Here is an 18,886-nt window from a genome sequence, read left to right as displayed (position 1 = left end):
TACACGTTTGACAGGCGCTTCAGTGAGGTAAACAGTTGACTACTCCAGCATTCAACATTTTTACATAATAGTTCACCTCACAACTGCAAATTAGCGCTCATTTAATAAACTGAAGATAACTCCACTGTAGAAACATGAGCTCAGTCAAATTACTTAGTCTGCTCACATAAGACAACTCGACAGGAAATGCTCGGGGCAAAATGAAATTCGAGCATTATTTGTGGTGGGGGAAGTTGCCTTTCCTGGAAGACTGCTGCAGCTACCGTACCGGGTGACTAAGAATCAGTTCCCCTACAGCAGTGTGCAGAGATTTATGTAGATTCTGTACACATGCGTGTCTCGCGTTAGTCTTATTAGTAACTCACATGCGTACCCCATGTATTGTCAATGCACTTTGTGAAAAATAACTTTTCGCCAAGGCACTTCTGCGCACTGCGTCACCAGTGGTTTGTAACGCGCGCTGTAGAGGGTACCCATAACTATAGTTGCTTCTTGCGACGTAATGCGGTAGACGACATGGGCCATCGCCTGCTTGTTCCTGTCTGCAGAATTATGAAGGATGGAAGTGCATGACCTTCCTCCGCATTTCTACTCTCCATCCCGTTACATATCAAGAACGAGATTTATCGCTTAATGCGGCTGTACTGCACTGTGATACAAACATAAACTTTTTGTTCTTGACCTACTTTGTTTGACAGTAAACATCAATTTTGTACCAATAAATGAGTATTTTTAACAATTACGGTTTTTCCAGCCTCGCAACGTGGAGAAAAAATGAGCTGGATCTCTTTTGTAAGGCATTTAATACAGTCCAATTTTGTAATGGGAAACATTTTCGCTACGTGCCGTGGTTTTTCGATATATTCAAGAAAAACAATTAGTGACCTTTAGAGGCCCCCTCCCCAAACAGTAAACCTTCACACCCCACCGGTCTGGATTTTTAGAATGTTGTTCATGACACTCCCTCCCATTACTGCACAAAAATTTGCTACAACACGATTTTTTCCCTATTCGACCTATTCTGGCGTTCATTGACTGGGGTAAATATCAGGGATCAATTTTTGAACGTGGGAGACAGAGTCACAAAGCTTTGTCGCAAACAATAAGTTCGCTCTTTTTGAACACAGTTGTTTGTACCGATAGCTTCTACCTGTGCAACGTTTTTGGCGCTATCCAGTTTATAGCTCGAGAGAGCAGTGTGTTTTAGTTACGTGTCTTGCGTGACTGGGAGGAGCAATACACACTTGCCAACCGTAGGGACATGTCCATACGCTTAGGGACTTTCGGCTCTTCTTTTCCAAACTATAGCGACAAATTTCCGATTCCTCTGTAAAACGTTGGGACTTTTGTCTAAGAAAGAACAATTAAATGGTACGAAATTAAAAAAGCAAAATTGCCAAACCGTATGCGCTGAAGAGCTGCTGCCGCCTAAAGTATAAATTTCGCACGGAAGTAACATAGATACGGGAATGCGCGATACGAGACAATCATTTTCAAATGCCGTACTTCTTTGTTGCAAAGATCGGAAATTAAAGTTGTTGCAATACAACGTAACGATTAGAAGAACACTAGCTGATGTTGATGAGACCCTGACGCTGGCAACAATCGTGAATCGTGCTCCGAACGGGGCAGACATGCGACTACCGAAACCAGGGATCAGGCAACTTTTAGCTCGTCTGTTATCTCTGCACCATTGTTACTTCCGTTGTTACATTCTTAACTTCTGCTATGGCGAGTGTGTGTCTGTCTTTGTAGTGTGTACACACGTTGAAAATAAAGGATAAACAGCTTCCAACATCAGTTCATTTAGCCTTAACATACATAAACTTCTAAAGACTTTTTTTTGGGGGGGGGGGGGGGGGGAATGTATCTGTAGTATTATTTTTATTTTTATTATTATTATTATTACAGCTTCAACAAAGTACAAGAATAGAAAGTAACAAAACAGTGTCAGTCAAAGCCGAAAACAGAAGTTTAGACAGGTATTGCAGGAGGAAGAACAGTTTGACTGGTGTTCCTAGCAAAAAATGGCTCCGAGCTCTATGCGACTTAACTTCTGAGGTCATCAGTCGCCTAGAACTCAGAACTAATTAAACCTAACGAACCTAAGGACATCACACACATCCATGCCCGAGGCAGGATTCGAACCTGCGACCGGAGCGGTCGCTCGGCTCCAGACTGTAGCGCCTAGAACGGCACGGCCACTATGGCCGGCAGTGTTACTAGCAGATCCCAAGGACAGTTGTCGTGCTTGTTGCAGTGTGTATGACATTACTTTGTGTGCTGGAAGAAGTGAACTTCCGAAAAACGCAAATCGCGATTCACACAAAAGTCTAGCGTCCGAAGCTTGAAGAGGGCATCAAAGCTTCTCAAATAAGATTGGCTGCTGAGCAGTCACTACCTTCGTTAACAAATGGTTCAAATGCCTCTGAGCACTATGGGACTTAACTTCTGAGGTCATCAATCTCCTAGAACTTAGTACTACTTAAACCTAACTAACCTAACGACATCACACACATCCATGCCCGAGGCAGGATTCGAACCTGCGAGCGTAGCGGTCGCGCGGTTCCTGACTGTAGCGCCTAGAACCGCTCGGCCACCCAGGCCGGCTATCTTTGTTAACAATAGGTCATAAAGGTGACTTCATAAAAAGACATTTTCGTCGATTCTAAAATTGTCCAAACACTAACAGCAACACGTTTCCTCAGTAACATTGTGAATATTTTGTTTCAAAACAGCGACAGTTCAGTGTACAAAATTTTTTCATAAAGGGGGAATGTTACTACCCAATATATCATTATTTTTTTTCCCTCGCCAGCCTAGGATTTTTTGCGTCTGTAGACACTTTAAATGTGAATATACGGACATATCACATGTCATGTAGGGACTTGGTCGAAAATGAGTTGGCAACACTGCAGCAGTATTGTTTGTCGAAGTCAGAGGAAAACCCGTATGTTTATTGTGAAACAGTAGTGTGTCTGTTCCCAAGAAAAGTAATGGAGAACGTTATTTTTCGGCAAAACACAAAAAATTAGACAGTGAATTTCCTGTTAATTCTGAATTACGAATACGTGAAAGTTGAGACATAAAATCTTAATTACCAATATAGCAAAGTGCGTTTACAAAGCCAGTCAGCAAAATAGTAACATGATAATGGGCTCTTACCAAGTCTGTTAGGTTGTATCGAAAAGGGAAAAAACCTTCCAATGACGGGGAAGTAGTTAAAGAAGCAATCAATGAACAGTGCCACGGAGTCGCTGTTCGATGGTCACGAACATAAATCCGCACTTAGTCTGTCTTTCAAAGGACTTCAATTGTCTCACCTAACTGTTGCTAGACGTGTTGAAGAGATATCTGAAAATTCTGAGTCTCATTCATATCAGAACATGCTATGGTGTGTATTTTTCGCTTCAGTTTGATGAAAGCACTGATATTTCTCATGTTGGAGAGTTGTAGTCATTTATTAGAATGGTCTTTAGAGATTTTACGGTTAAAGAGTAGTTTATTAAAGTGTTGCCTCCACATGAACGTATTAGGGGACAAGACATATTTAACGCTTTCCTTATGTTTGTGAAAGGTAGCGACTTCCCGCACTCTAAACGTGTTGTGATAACAACCACCTTCAACGACGGACAGAATAACGGGTTTCTTGCTGTGAGGTTGGTTGGTTTGTTTGTTTGGGGAGAGGGCCAAACAGCGAGGTCATCGGTCCCATCGGATTAGGAAAGGATGGGGAAGGATATCGGCCGTGCCCTTCCAAAGGAACCATCACGACCTGGAGTGATTTAGGGATATCACCGAAAACCTAAATCAGGATGGCCGCATGCGGGTTTGAACCGTCGCGTCGTCCTCCCGAATGCAAGTCCAGTGTGTTAACTACTGCGTCCCCTCACTCGGTGGGTTTCTTGCACTCTGTGCTGACGAGCTGACGATGATTCATTTCCTAAATTTCTTTCTTATCACTGTATTATCACACAGGAAGCTATATGTGCAAAAGTTCTGAAGTTTGACTATGTCACGAAACTTGAAATTCGTGTAGAAAATTACATCTGAGCATATTCTACGCGGCACCAATTGTTCAGAAATCTTTTGAATATATCATATTATGAGCATTTCATGCTAGCGTAAGATGGCTTATTATGGGGAAAACTATGGAACGATTCTGCAATCTTCTGGATGAGATCTTCTGAAATCATCAAGAACTTAACGACATACCATGGTTTCTTGATTTAGGTTTCTTGACAGATAATAAAATTAAATAGCTAAACCTCCAATTGCAAGGGAAAATCGCTACATTTCAGCCGTAAGTACAGCAAATACTTTTCAGATGAAACTAGTATTATGGATTGCACATGTAAAAAAACCTCCGTATAACACTTTCCAGCTTTGAATTCAATTGTGGAAACCGCAGATACGACTATCTATCGTTTGCCAAGCATCTTGAAATACTATTTACAGAATTTCGTGACCCGTTTAGCCAGTGATTATCACTAACCCATTTGTTTCAGTTGTCATACTGAACCTGGGGGAGGTAGGTATGAGAGACCTGCAGAAAATTTTCTGGACTCTGATGGACAGGAATAAAAGTCCCATGATTGTCAGTGTTGCTTTGCAAACTTATTCTTGTTTCGGCTCGACATATATTTGTGAAGTCACGTTTTCATCTATGAGCATAATCAAGTATAAATACAGATTCAGCCTGACAGATTCACATCTAGATGACCCATTAAGAACAGCTTGTTCCAGCTACACGCCAGATTTTTCTGAACACAGCGAACATGCAGTGACAAACCTCAAATTAATTATGTAAGTCGTCGATCTAAGAAATTTTAATTATAGTTGTACACTATTCCGCAGATTTTATTTTCAACAGGCTTCTAGCCAAAAAAGAAAGAACGATAAAACCCAAGTATTCAAATCCAAGGTGAAAGGCTTCCTAGAGGCACACTCGTCTTCTGTATATCAATTTCTCGCGGTAATTCAGCACATAATTTCACGACGTACAACGCATACTTGTTCTTACAATTAGTAGGAATGAAATAGACCTCGCGCTTATGAAACTAAGCGTTTACTCACTTGGTTGCGGAATCCTTGGTTACTATAACCATACAAAGTATGTGAGCATGCGCAAAATGTTCAAAACTGATTCTCTCGAAAACGGTTGAGAGTTGCGTCTTGCTATTTTGTCGTGGCCTACACAGCCTGTCAATACGAATCAAATTGTCGAGGGGAAGTTCGAAACACCTTCTTGTATGTAGCCTTGGCTCCCACAGAATCATATAAAAAGACAATAAAATAAAATAAATGGCTTGATCGGCGCACAGGACTTGTATTTGGAGGAAGCGGCATTGAAATCCTCATCAGTCATTCTGACTTAGGTTTACTATGGATTCTGTAAACTATTGCAGAATGCTGGGCCAGTCCTTTGAAAAGAACATCCCCCATTCTCCTTTTCGATCCTTGCCCTGTCCAAGAATGCAGTCTGTCTCTAATGACCTCATCACTGATGGCATACAAAACTCTAATTTTCCTTCCTTCCCGAGGAAGATCCATAACAACTCCAAGAAACGTTCCCACATAGAACATTCACATCTATTCATGTGAATTCAAAAGCTTCTTGACATGCATTTCTAATCCCTGCATGGCTTCATACCTAAGTGTATATTTTCTGCAACATACATCGATGTTCTGCCTTCTCCACAGTCACATTCTTATAACAACTTACTGTTGCCAGGTAAAATATGCATCATACGAAGTTGTCCTTTTCCAACACTATCTCAAATTCTGCTGATCATTTCTGTCACAGTTTCTTCCAATGTCAGTATTTGTAAGACATAAATATATTGAAAGGATAGCAACCTCCGCATTCTGTTACTTATGGCAATCTTATCTCTACAGAGATAGTGACAGCCCCAATAATCAAAGCTGCATACTCTGATCTTTATTTTTCCCCTTCTTCTGTTCTTTACTGCGACTGTCTACAATTCATGTTCTTCTTCTGTTCTTTACTGCGACTGTCTACAATTCATGTTCCTTCCATACAACAATGTGCTTCGGATGCAGTTTCAGAAACTACTACTTTTACTGAGGAATTATGCTAGTCTAATCCAAATTAAGTTTTAGCACATGCTGTTTTGACCATGTCTGGTCTTACTTTCTGTTAGAACATTTTTTTTTTTGTTTCTGTTTAACAAGTTGTTACTATCCTATCTAATACTCTGCAAACAGTCTCTCTTGAAAGTCGATGTCAATTAACCTGTACAATCTACTCACCTATTCTTTTGTCTTCCACACTTGCAAATATGGCAGCTGTATCATGGCACTTAAGTTTCACCAGTGTTTTGTATGTTTGTTTCATTTCTTTCACAGCTTATACTTCGATGGTACGAAATGAAAACCTTGTAACTCAATTTGGTTAAGCAAGCATTTGTAAAGCAAAAACGGTTTCTTAAAAAATAATATAAAGTGATACATAAAGTTGCTACATGTGTAACTATATGGTAGAAGCCTTGTTATATACAGGTTAGAGAAACCCATGCACTTTCAAAACTCTCTTTGATTATGGAATTGCTGGCTACTGGAAACATGGGTTTTCAGAGACAGATGGAGTTATGAAGTTTTCACTGTCTACCATTGACATAGTGAAGTTCATTCATATAGTGAAGTTCTATACAATGCAATTACAATACTTTTTGCCACAATACAAAAATAACAACCACAGTAAAGATGGAAAACTTTAAGATGCATCATCACACTTAAGTATACCAGGAAATATAAACAGAAATAAACACAATCTATGTACTTCTATTTATAAAATATATATCTTTCATTGTCTCTGTGTGGTATGTGAAACCATTAGGAATTCTTAGCAAAAATTGAGTTAAGCACAGTTCTTAGCCATTAATAAATGAAGCATATGATGTTCACAGCAAAAGGCTGCATTGGGCATGCTACCTACTAAATATTTCTGAAAACTGTGTACCCAGAATGCATAGCCCAATGAAAAAATTCAAAGAATGTTTAGCATAGACTATTAACAAGCCTGGCGAGAGATAGTGAACAGATAAGCTCAATAAAACTCTCCAGTGATATCCGTCACCTATACACTGGATGACACAATTAGCATTTTTGACAAATATCACTTCAGCATTCCCTATGTCACCACGTCTTAAATACACTGACCACAAATTGGCAGCTTACACTCTTAACTGATGTAACTGGATAACCGCGTAAGTGTGATGAGTTGGGGTGCTGTTGAATAAAGCATGTGATATTGACTCCCAAATACGCGGATAATATGAATGGAAACAATTACATCCAGTTGTTTTTAGAGCCTGTGGTACCACCCTTCAGGTGCAAACAAACACTAAAATTTCAGCAGGAAAATACCTGGCCACATGTAGGTAGGATTGTGCATGTCTACTTCCCTCATCAACAAGTTTGTCTGACATGTCATTCATCATACATGTTTGGAACATCATTGGTCAGCATCTTGTTTGTCAGCAATCACTGTTAATGCTTTGTGGACTACAATATCAGCTTCCTGAGATATCAATGTACTCTTTGAAATATTAATATATTAGTGGACTTACTTCAAATTTTTAGTTTCTCTTCAATTTCTTCAAAAGACCATAGCTCCAGGACCTTAACCTCTATACCATCTTACTTCACAACAGGTACCTAGCTTTGTGGCACTGGAAGGGAGATTATTGGTGTTTTGATGAAGTCACTAGAGGCAGCAAAAAGCTCATACTGGAGGAGGATGGGGAAGGAAATTGGCTGTTGAGGAACACAAGACTCGTACACCATCTGCTGAAAACTGTATGGCCCCCTTCAGCATGTGTGTGACATAACTGTAATGGATGCTGTTCGTGTGTGTGTGTGTGTGTGTGTGTGTGTGTGTGTGTGTGTGTGTGTATTTTGGAGCTGAGGCTGATGGGAACAAATAATAGGCTTGGTCACTCTCAGGTGGGTGAAAAGAGCCTAAACACCATTTTGGTAGAAACAGAAGCTGCAATAAACTCATATCCTTCACTTAGGGAGAGAGTGACACAGTGCTGATACCAGCTCACTTCCTAAATCGTGGCAAAATGGAAACTATTCCATGTGGGTCAGAACCAGCAACTAGGAAGTATCTTGCCAATGAGTTCCAATTAGGACAAAAAGGTTAAGGAAAACATTTGGTATAGATGGAAAAACAAATATCTCCAGCTGCTAAGAAGTCACCACGAGGTTAAGGGAGATCCCTCAAAAAGGAAGTCAACAACTTGAGATGATGTTCTACTTCAGGGGAATATCAAACCCAAACACTTGTGTAACAGAGCAGTGCTGCAAGAGTTCAGCATGGCAGAGACAACACAAGAAGATGCAACATTCTCTGGCAGCCAGATGGAACAAAGATCTGTTGACCTCCTCAGCTCGTCATCCCCCTTCAGATGGACCAGAGTTGAGAGGACGTTAGGGAATATGGGACTTTTTCAGCATCTGTTGGTTTTTTTTATAGAAAACTGTAGCATGCGATGCCTTCTGAAGCACAGGTGTGACACAAAAATGGTAACTGTAAAGGTTGTTATGGAAAAAGATGCATGTCTGGTGAAGTTATGGTGTTGAATTCCTTTAAACAGTAATAAGTTACAATGCTGGCTGTGCACTTTCAAGGAACCCATCCTGACATTTAGCTTGAGCAATTTAGGGAAACTGTGGAAAACTTAAGTCTGGACAGCCGGCCATATACATGTATGAGACTCCTCTGTATTTCATACACAAACATTTGGCAGAGGGTTCTCAGACACTTACTTGACTGCTCCACTTTCAAATAACACATGGGAAAAATGAATCGCTAGATCTTTCCATGCAAGCTCTGATTTCTTTTATTTCATGATGATGGTCATGTCTTCATACGTATGTGGGAGTCAACAAAATATTCTTGCACTTGGTTCATAAAGTTTGTGACTGAAATTTCATGAAAGACCTTGCCACAGCAAAAAACGCATTCTACCCAAACTCATTTAACACACCTGTGACATTCTGTCCTCTGGTTTGCAATAATTCAGAATGAGCTGCTCTCCTTTGAACTTTTTGGATCTCCTCCATCAACCCTACAAGGTAAGGATCCCAAACCATGCAGCAATATTCCAGGAGATGACAGAGAAATGAGTGTATGCAATCTCTTCAGTAGCCATAAAGATGATACCCAGAATGTCAAGACAGAAAGCAGCTTGAAAAAAAAACATGGATGCAAACTCGGTTGATCTTGTCAAACAGCAAATTTGCCCCCAATGTTTTAGAAAAACTATGGGAAAACTCTATAATTGCAAACTATATGACTCAGCAAAGAAACAAAAAAAAAAAAAAAAATTACTGGAGCGGTAGAACAAAAGAGTAGCTAAAATGATAAAGTATGTAGGCCTACACACAGAACATTATGATTCACGATGGCAGTACAGATACATTGGAAACAATAATGTGTCAAAAAGCACAACAAACTGTGTAGCAATTTGCCCAGTGGTTGAAAAAGTTGTATGAACTATGACTACATAAAAAAGACTGTATGACCTTATTGATTGGAAGATCCCATTGGGGTTGTTTGGGCACCTTCTGGAAGACCTCTATTTCACAACATTTCGACAACTCGCATGTCAATGAAGATGAGAGGAAATGATAAGGAAAACACAGTGTTCTAGTGAAGAAATTATCTGACCCAACTGGGAATTGAAACCAGAACTCTCATGATCTAGAGGCAGTGATAATAACCACTTGCCAATGAGCTTCAGGCTCATACTTTTATCACTTTTGAAAAGAAATGTCTCAGAATATCTACTGCTATTTTAGCCCTGAAGGAAATACAGTAATCTTGGGTCACCAATATTATTTTTGTTAACATATCATTAAGTGTTTTGGGCTATCACCATCATCACATCAGTAAAAACTATATACAGCACTTTGTCACATGCTACTGCAAGGGGTGTTCAATAAGTAATGAAACACTTTTTTTACTCAGCTAATTGCAGTTGAAAAAATGCAGAATTTTCTGTGGGTTATCATGGAATATTCCTTCTTCTGCTCCTACAGTTTCATGAAGGTCTGATAGGTGGCAGCACTATATGTACCCTTCAAATTGGCATCCGTAATGGACGTGTGTTCCAGACAGACAGCTGTCATTGAGCTCCTTTCGGTAGAAAACCAGAGCATCGCAGATATTCAATGCTGCTTCCAGATTGTCTACAGAGACCTGGCACTGAATAAAAGCATGATGAGTCATTGGGCAAGCCATCTCTCATCATCACAACAAGATCTCGCAAACCTGTCTGACCTCCAGTGTACCAGCCAGCCACACACAGCTGTGACTCCTGCAATGTTGGAACACGCAGACAATCTCATCTGAGGTGACTGATGGACCACAATCAAACACCTCACTGTGCACCCGAGAGGAGTTCATAGAACTTCACTGGACTGTTTTTCCTCATATACCATTCAGCCCAAATTTTGCACCTTCCAACTTCCATCTGTTTGACCCAATTGAGGAAGCACTCTACAGGAAGTAGTACGTGGATGATGGGGAGGCTATTGATGCAGCAAAACCTTGGCTCAGATGTCGGCCAGTGGGGTGCCCTTTGTTAATAAGGGCACATAGGCCCTCCCAGAAGGGTGACGTAAGGCAGTTACATTGAATGGAGATTATGTTAAAAAATAGGCTTTTGTAGTCAAAAGAGTGGGGAATAATGTCCTGTATTGGAATCCTGAATAAAACCAACCTGTTACTAGAAAAAAAAATGTTGTGCATTACTTACTAAACACACCTCAAACATTCTGGTAGACCATCAGTTCCCAAACTTTTGATGCTAAACTAAGCAAACTCAGGAAAGAATTGAGCAGTACTGAATATAAGCTTGAAGGCAAAGAGTTAAAATGGTGTTACTATTGTCAAAAGCATGTACCATAGTGTCCCATGAACATTTGTGCTGTTGTGCACTATTTTCAACTTTTTTTCCTTCAAATATCCACTATCAAACCATTTATTTAGAATTTAGTTAGGTTCAGGCATTCAGCTGTTATTTTGAAATTTAAATTCGCCATACTAGTTAGGCCTAAATAAATTTAATGATGGCTGCTTGGGGACGGTTTATATTAGAGTTCTAACATCATCAGCCACATGACCCATTTGACAAGTTCGGTTTATTAGGAAATTAAGATCCTCGAAATTTAAACTGTCACAAAACTACGCAAGACGCAAACTGATGTCTATTAGTGTGGCTATTTTTAATAAGATTTCTTAATTATCCTATGTATCCAAATTGTTGATACCTGTACCATTAACTGAATGCATTCTCATGTCACACACCACATTTCTTTCACACCGTGACTGGTCAGAAATCCCAAGATACGCAGAGGGGGAGGGAGTGGGGGGAGGGGGGGGGAAGTGAGACAAACTGTTCATTATTATGGCCCAACTTGAACCACCTCAGGAGTTATTTATTTTTAAGGGAAGGTAACAATTGTACCAAAAACAATATCCTTGTCTTCCATTCAATTCAGGAAGAAAATTTATTTACTTGGGTATTACTCCCTTGAAATAACTGGAAGCATACTCCCATCCGTTGATCAAATGTTAAAGGTATTCTTTTACTATTTGTGGATGTTTAAATTAACTGGGTGTTGGGAGAGCCACTTCAGCTTCAGGAAGCAATGATTTATCAAAAAAAAAGTATTAATTCCTACATACAAGCTAGGAAACTGCACCCCAAAATTTTTAGATTTGAATAAAAAATGGTGGCCACTACAAACAATACTGGAAGACCATCAGGCATTCACAGACTAAAAGAAGCAGATTTTGTTAAAAAATGGAGGAGGAGGACGACAAGATTAGTGTTTAATGTCCCGTTGACAACGAGGTCATTAGAGACGGAGCACAAGCTTGGATTGAGACAAGGATGGAGAAGGAAAAAGACTATGCCCTTTCAAAGGAAACATCCTAGTGTTTGTTTTAAGTGACTTAAGGAAATTGCACAAAATCTAAATTAGGATGTCCAGACGTGGGTTAGAACTGTCATCCTCCCAAATGCAAATCCAGTGTACTAGCTACTACACTACTCCACTCTGTTTTTGTTAAAAAACATGACTACTTTTTGACAAAGCACCTTTAAAGAAGATAAATAGTTTCTGATCAACCATCAGTGGAAAGAACTCCAGGATTTATGCATGGAACTGATTACTAATTACTTGAGAAGGTCAGAAAAGCAACTGAGGAGAGGCAACTGGGAGGAGGTGAGTACAAAGCAAATGTAAAATTCAAGAGTTTGACAAATTATTTACTTATAAATTCACAACATAAATACGTTTGAAAAAAGTAAAAAAAAAAAAAAAATCCAATACTAATCCAATGCTGATATTTTTACAAACATTTTGATTGTCCAACATCCTATTGCTTAGAGCATTATCCTCATTTTTTCTCAGACGAACATGTCAAATTGTTGATATAAAGTACAAGAAATGTTGAATCACTCGGGTTTGAGGAAATTGAAAGAACATCAAGTGGTAAGAGTCTGAAAAATTCCATTGCCACAAATCAATGACAAGAGGACTTCAATCAGTAATGAATCTTAAGTTTGCAGCAGCACCAGATACATACTATAGGATCAGCAAAAAGACAACACTTTACATTCTGATGGCTACCAAGTACTAGGTCAAGGTATTGAAGAACAGGAGTTCTATTTAAAATTCCCGAGAGAAACTCTGTGAGAAAAATGCTATTTATTTCCATTTTCCTTGCCAGTGTGTGGGTATGTCAGAGAGTGATTCTCTGCCACTTCTGCAACCAAAGCACCATACAGGGTTATCATTTTGCCACCTGTCTCCTGAAATTACACACAACCCAGTTTTAGTGCAAAGGTGCCAAATTAGCAGGCAGCACAAAGGAGGAAAAAATCTAAAACTAAGAACTCACAACTAAACATAGTTTTTTTAATGGGATGGGGGGGGGGGGGGAGCTACAGAAACAAGATACGTGAGAATCCCAGGAGCAAGTTTTGCTAGGCCCAATAAAGCTCATTTATGAATACATATAAAAATCACATTTAAGAAGTAATATGAGCTGATAGTTACAGTATGCTGTGCAGAAACCTCTGAGCAAATTCATATCAATCAGAAGGCTCTCTTTAATGGGTATTGAGCCCTCTGGGTATCCCTTAGGGACCAAAACATATTTTAAACCTGCCACTACTATCACCCTTTTTCATTCCATTCTCAGTTTCAAAGTTCACAGCCCAGTTTCAATTTCAGGACTATCTCACATCTTCAAACAGAGGACAAATAAACTGCCCGCGCGCGAGTGTGTGTGTGTGTGTGTGAGTGTGTGTGTATGTGTGTGTGTGTGTGAGAGAGAGAGAGAGAGAGAGAGAGAGAGAGAGAGAGAGAGAGAGAGAGAGAGACAAGTGGAAGGTGACTCAGAGTAAAGTAAGCATTAAGACCACAAGACTGATAAGAAGCAAGTACTGGGTGATCAAAAAGTCAGTATAAATTTGAAAACTGAATAAATCACAGAATAATATAGATAGAGAGGTACAAATTGACACACATGCTTGGAATGACATGGGGTTTTATTAGAACAAACAAAAAAAAAAAAAAAAAAAAAAAAAAAATTCAAAGGGTCAAAAAAATGCCCAACAGATGGCACTTCATCTGATCAGAATAGCAATAATTAGCATAACAAAGTAAGACAAAGCAAAGATGATGTTCTTTACAGGAAATGCTCAATATGTCAACCATCTTTCCTCAACAATAGGTGTAGTCGAGGAATAATGTTGTGAACAGCACTGTAAAGCATGTCCGAAGTTATGGTGAGGCATTGGTGTCGGATGTCGTCTTTCAGCATCCCTAGAGATGTCGGTTGATCACGATACACTTGCGACTTCAGATAACCCCAAAGCCAATAATCGCACGGACTGAGGTCTGGGGACCTGGGAGGCCAAGCATGACGAAAGTGGCGGCTCAGCAAGCAAGAGATCTTTCACATGTCTAACAATATGGGTTGGAACACCATCCTGCATAAACGTTGTACGTTCCAGCAGGTGTTTATCAGCCAGGCTGGGGACGATGCGATTCTGTAACATATCGGAGTACCTCTCACCCGTCATGGTAGCAGTCACTGACGTTTAGCTGTCCAGCACCATCTGTCAGACATTTTGTAAACTTTTTTTTTTTGTTCTAATAAAACCCCGTGTCATCTAAGCATGTGTGTCAATTTTTAACTCTCTATCTAATTATTCCGTGGTTGATTAAGTTTTCAAATTCATACAAACTTTTTGATCTCCCGGTATATAAGCTAAGGGATGTATCATACGGTAGTGTGTTTCCCTGCAGCGGGGATCAATTGAATGGCTGTTTGATGATATGCATTCCCTTATGCCGAGACTTGCATGGTGGTTAAATATGTTATAGATAGTTGAACAAGAAGACAAATCAATCAGGTGTACACTAAATCAATATTTCTTTGGTAAGGTCAATGATATGTCCACAACAATCATACATCTTAAACATATGAACAGAACTAATGGGTGCAGTCTCTCAATAACACAATGCTATGCAGACAAGAGACAGGTGTGGTTAATAATGAAGTACACCAATGTCAATGAAGGAAATGTGATCCTACTTATTTTTGCTTTATGACTATGTGATGCACTATGCACAATATCTACTAATATATAGCTTTTATTATTCTTGTAAATCTACATTTTGGCTATAAATAGCCATCTTCAGTGCATTTTTATTACAATTCAACAGACTCACAGCTATTCATGCCATCATCTGCTTTTATAGGTGTATAGGCAGGAGTGACTGCTGTGTGCTTCTCCTTCCTTATAGTCTACCGTCGCTGTGCACTATGGTTTCTGATGGAATCAAGTGGTGTCTCTAGCAAGGGACATGTGCCACCACTCTTTCCTCCAATCGAAAAAAATCATCCTTGCAAACCAAACCAGCATCTTGTATCACTATACAGACAGATGTATCAATTCAGTATTAGTTTAAGACAGTCGGAACATTGTAATGATGTATCGAAACTATTTCACCATTTGCCATTATTCTCTTGTAACTAAAAAAGCCAGATGGCTCTAGGTTCTGAAAAAATCCCGCAGTATTCTATCATCAATATGCATTGTTCTGTTCGTATCACCAACCAATGGCAGCCTGTGAATGTAGTAACTGTTCTCATGTATTTAATGTTATTGGGTTGCCAGCAACAGTTATTAAATCTCATGTAAGGTATATTCTCTCAGTTAAGGCCAATGTGGCTATAAGTTATGAAGTTGTAGCATTAGTACATTTGATGATTAATAAACAAGATTTTTCAGTAGCTTTGGCTTTTATTTTGAAAGACTCTGTGCTTTGCTTCCTACATCCCCTTATAATTTCATAAAATTAGTGCAAGTTCCCCTCTCACCTCAAATGAATATATTAGGAACAATCTTGGTTCTAATCCAAGGACAATTTACACCAGATTGCCATATATTCAGTATGTATATTTTTACTTAAGCTCGGCACAAATAACAATACAATTTTCTAAGTTAAGCACTTCAAAGGCAGATAATTATGAACTGATTAGTTTCTTTCACAGAGAATCACCATGAAATAAACAAAGAATGATTTCTACACTAATTTTTCTCAGTTACAAACTACTGGCTATTTGAACTGATACTTCATTACTACACCTAGACACATCAGTCCAAGAAAAATCTGATTACTGCAAACATTTACCTTTTCCATACTTTGATGTCATAGTTTATTTTAAAAATATGAATCAATATTGTAGGCCTAGAGAAAAGCATCTTAAGACACAGCAAAATGCTCGAGACAGGTGAAAATGTAGATTTTTCACGACAGACACTGAAACAATGCTGCACCTAATTTCATAATCATCAGTTCAGAAAATATACACACTGATCAGTAAGGGAGAAAAAAAAGACAAAGAGAATAACTTTCATGGAGGAAACGTACTTCCATGCTGTCCGAACTGTGGGTACAGAACCAACATTATACTTCAGTATAGATGAACTTCAGTTTTATTTTAGTCTCAATAAAGCAACACCTGGAAAGACTATACCAGCCTAGGAACAGAAGTTCTGGAGATAACCACTCTCATTAACTGTCATGAAAGGGAATCTCAGTGTAAACAACAGTATCACGTCCTTTTCAATCAGTCAATTTGCGTGAGCAATGTCAATAATTAAACTGTGGCAGAAATTCAGTTTTGAAAATGTGACACAAAAACACTTGAAGCAAACTGCGAGAACTAAGTATGCTAACCACAGTAACACATACAGCATAAAAGACAACAGTATTAAGCTTCTGTACAGAATTTCATCTCAGTTGGAAAAATGTTATTTTCATGTTGATACATATTACTTTAATAAGATATCTGTCTCTCATGAAAACCACAAGTGATGTGAAAACAAGTAGTAGTGCAAACAGTAAGATATGAACACAACATACTTGAAGTGGCAGAACAAAACTTTTCTTACTTGCACAACAGGATAGGATCACAAATTGATGGAGATGTATGTAGAAACCATAATTAATCAACGTGAATCAGAAAACTAGAAAATGGAATTGAAAAGCCTCAGTTCTGTATGGCTGTGGTGTGCAGGCTACCATTCTTTGCAGCAGTACTAGCACTCAGAGTCTTTACCTCTATCGTTTATTAGGAATCAGCAGCCCCCTTTCTTGTGTGCATAAATGTAACTAACAGGTTGAAACTGAAAACTACGCAATACATATTACACAAATTATACGAATCTGACTGATAACAATATTGTATTTACCACAATTTAAACACTGAGCATAATGCCAAATGATCTTGAACAAATATTGAAATGCATTAGCAAGTATGTGAGAATATGAAAAGACCTAAATAAGTAGATCACCATATTTACAGTCAACTCCTGCTTTTACAGCTTTCTTGCCACCTGCAAAGCACCACTGCTAATTGTTACCACATGGAGCAAAACATCATGTCACACTTTTCATTGCTCTCAGTGTAACATAATAAGATGTTTTAGGGATCTGACAATCCATCAATCAACTAGCTAAATTCTTGCTGTTGTGGGTACAATAGAAAGAAAAGTTCAACTAAATGTACAGAATGTTACTGGTTTTCCAGTTTATGATTTAAAAGAAATATTCACTCCTAAAAAATAAATAACTATATAAAACCAAATACAATTGATAAACTTTATACTATACACATATAAAGTTTCTACACTAAAACCTGCAACACCACAAGGCTCTAGACAGCTTATATCAGTTAAATAAGAACGAATACAGAAAACTACTTCTATATAGGCCTATTTGTTGTTAATGTATGTTAATGGGCACATAAAAAATGATTGTCATATGAAGTATAGAAATCATAAATATGCAACAGTCAATGGTAATGAGCAATGCACTTGTGGAGGAACGATTTCTCTGGCAGGTCAAAGGGACAAATGGAAAATTATGACAATGTGGACACGGTGAAATTGAGACTGAAGAGAATCAAACAGTAACAATGAACTACAAACAAAAGGATTCAACAGCAGTCCTTCTTTAACAGGCAAAACACACACTGTAACATAAAAGAATGGTGTGCTGTAAATTGTGAGGCAGTGAATGTGAATTTGAAACTGGAACTCTACATCCTATACAGCTCCCCTGTGAATTCGCTTGAGGAATGACTAAAACATTATAAACTGCTTTGTCAGAAAGCTCTGCATCCGATTTTATTGGGATCTTTAGAAGTTTGTGGCAGAGACGGCAGGCAGTAGCCAGAAAATGACTTTTATAGACAATGTGTAAATTTACATATTTTGTAAACTAACATGAGAATACGTCATAAGCGGAATCAAAACGCATTGCTTTATCAGTTATGTTTTGCAGCCTTGTCCAGTTTTCAGACGCTTTTGGTAAATACTCGTATGAGTGCTATGCAAAGCTTCAAAACAGAACTGGGAACCATTTCGGCATCATATGTCAAGCATATTTCACTTTGTAACTGAATTACAGCACACTTTTGTAAAATGTTTGGTATTTAATGTTCTTTCGTAGCATTACGGAATAAACAGCAATGCTTACAATTTCATGGAAACATGCTTTACGCTTTGTTTACTACCACAGCACACGCCCAGTAGGTAACATAACCTTAAACATCGACATTTCTCGCAACATATTAACTGTGTTTATTTTGTTGTCACGCTGTAATTCGACAATATTCAGGTCCCTGTTCACATATTATCAAATTCTGATATACAATTAGAAGCACTTCCACGAAATATTTGTAAATAAACTATTAAAACGACTGTCACTTTCCTGACACAACACTACACAATGATGTCAACATACCTCTTGTTTCCGGATCGGTCAGAAATGGTTTAAAATATTTTACGAGTTCATGATTTGTTACTTTACCACCATGATCTAGCATAAAACTTTTTATCGCTTCTTTCGAAAGTTCACTTGGCCCTGCCATTTTGCTATCAAAATAATACCAGGTGTTTGCTACAGGTGTAAACAGTTATCGACTCACACCTCCGTCGACAGTTGTAAACATACTATCGACTATCGACCGTTGCCAGCTGTTAATCGCAGATGATTCAAAAGACATTGAACGCGTAAGTTATATTGTACCTATAATTGTTCATGAAACGCAACATTCGATAATGAATGGACAAGCGAAGAGGTCATAGTATCCTTAATGATAAAATTATTGTTTCTCTACAACAGGACGGCCGATACTTTTCTCGTAAATGCTTTAACCCTGTCTCATTGAATGTTAGCTACAGCGCAATGTTACAATATCACGATTTTTTTTTTATCTTTTACGCCGACAGACTAACGCTCCGCTGGCACTGAGACAGTT

At 38.6% G+C, this 18,886-nt stretch overlaps 1 protein-coding gene across 1 annotated transcript in view; it reads right to left on the bottom strand.

The window, feature by feature from the left end:
- The window catches only part of LOC126101437 (ankyrin repeat domain-containing protein SOWAHA), a 408,466-nt gene extending 389,919 nt beyond the window's left edge, over nucleotides 1-18,547 (bottom strand). Inside the window, exon 1 of the mRNA XM_049912125.1 lies at nucleotides 18,370-18,547. Coding sequence (XP_049768082.1) covers nucleotides 18,370-18,496 — 127 coding nt within the window. The 5' untranslated portion in view covers nucleotides 18,497-18,547. The remainder of the gene's footprint in view (nucleotides 1-18,369) is intronic.
- Nucleotides 18,548-18,886: the final 339 nt, after the last annotated feature.

Source organism: Schistocerca cancellata, chromosome 1 (genome assembly GCF_023864275.1).
Source record: "Schistocerca cancellata isolate TAMUIC-IGC-003103 chromosome 1, iqSchCanc2.1, whole genome shotgun sequence".
NCBI classification, from domain to species: domain Eukaryota; kingdom Metazoa; phylum Arthropoda; class Insecta; order Orthoptera; family Acrididae; genus Schistocerca; species Schistocerca cancellata.
This window is presented reverse-complemented; position numbering and strand designations above follow the sequence as displayed.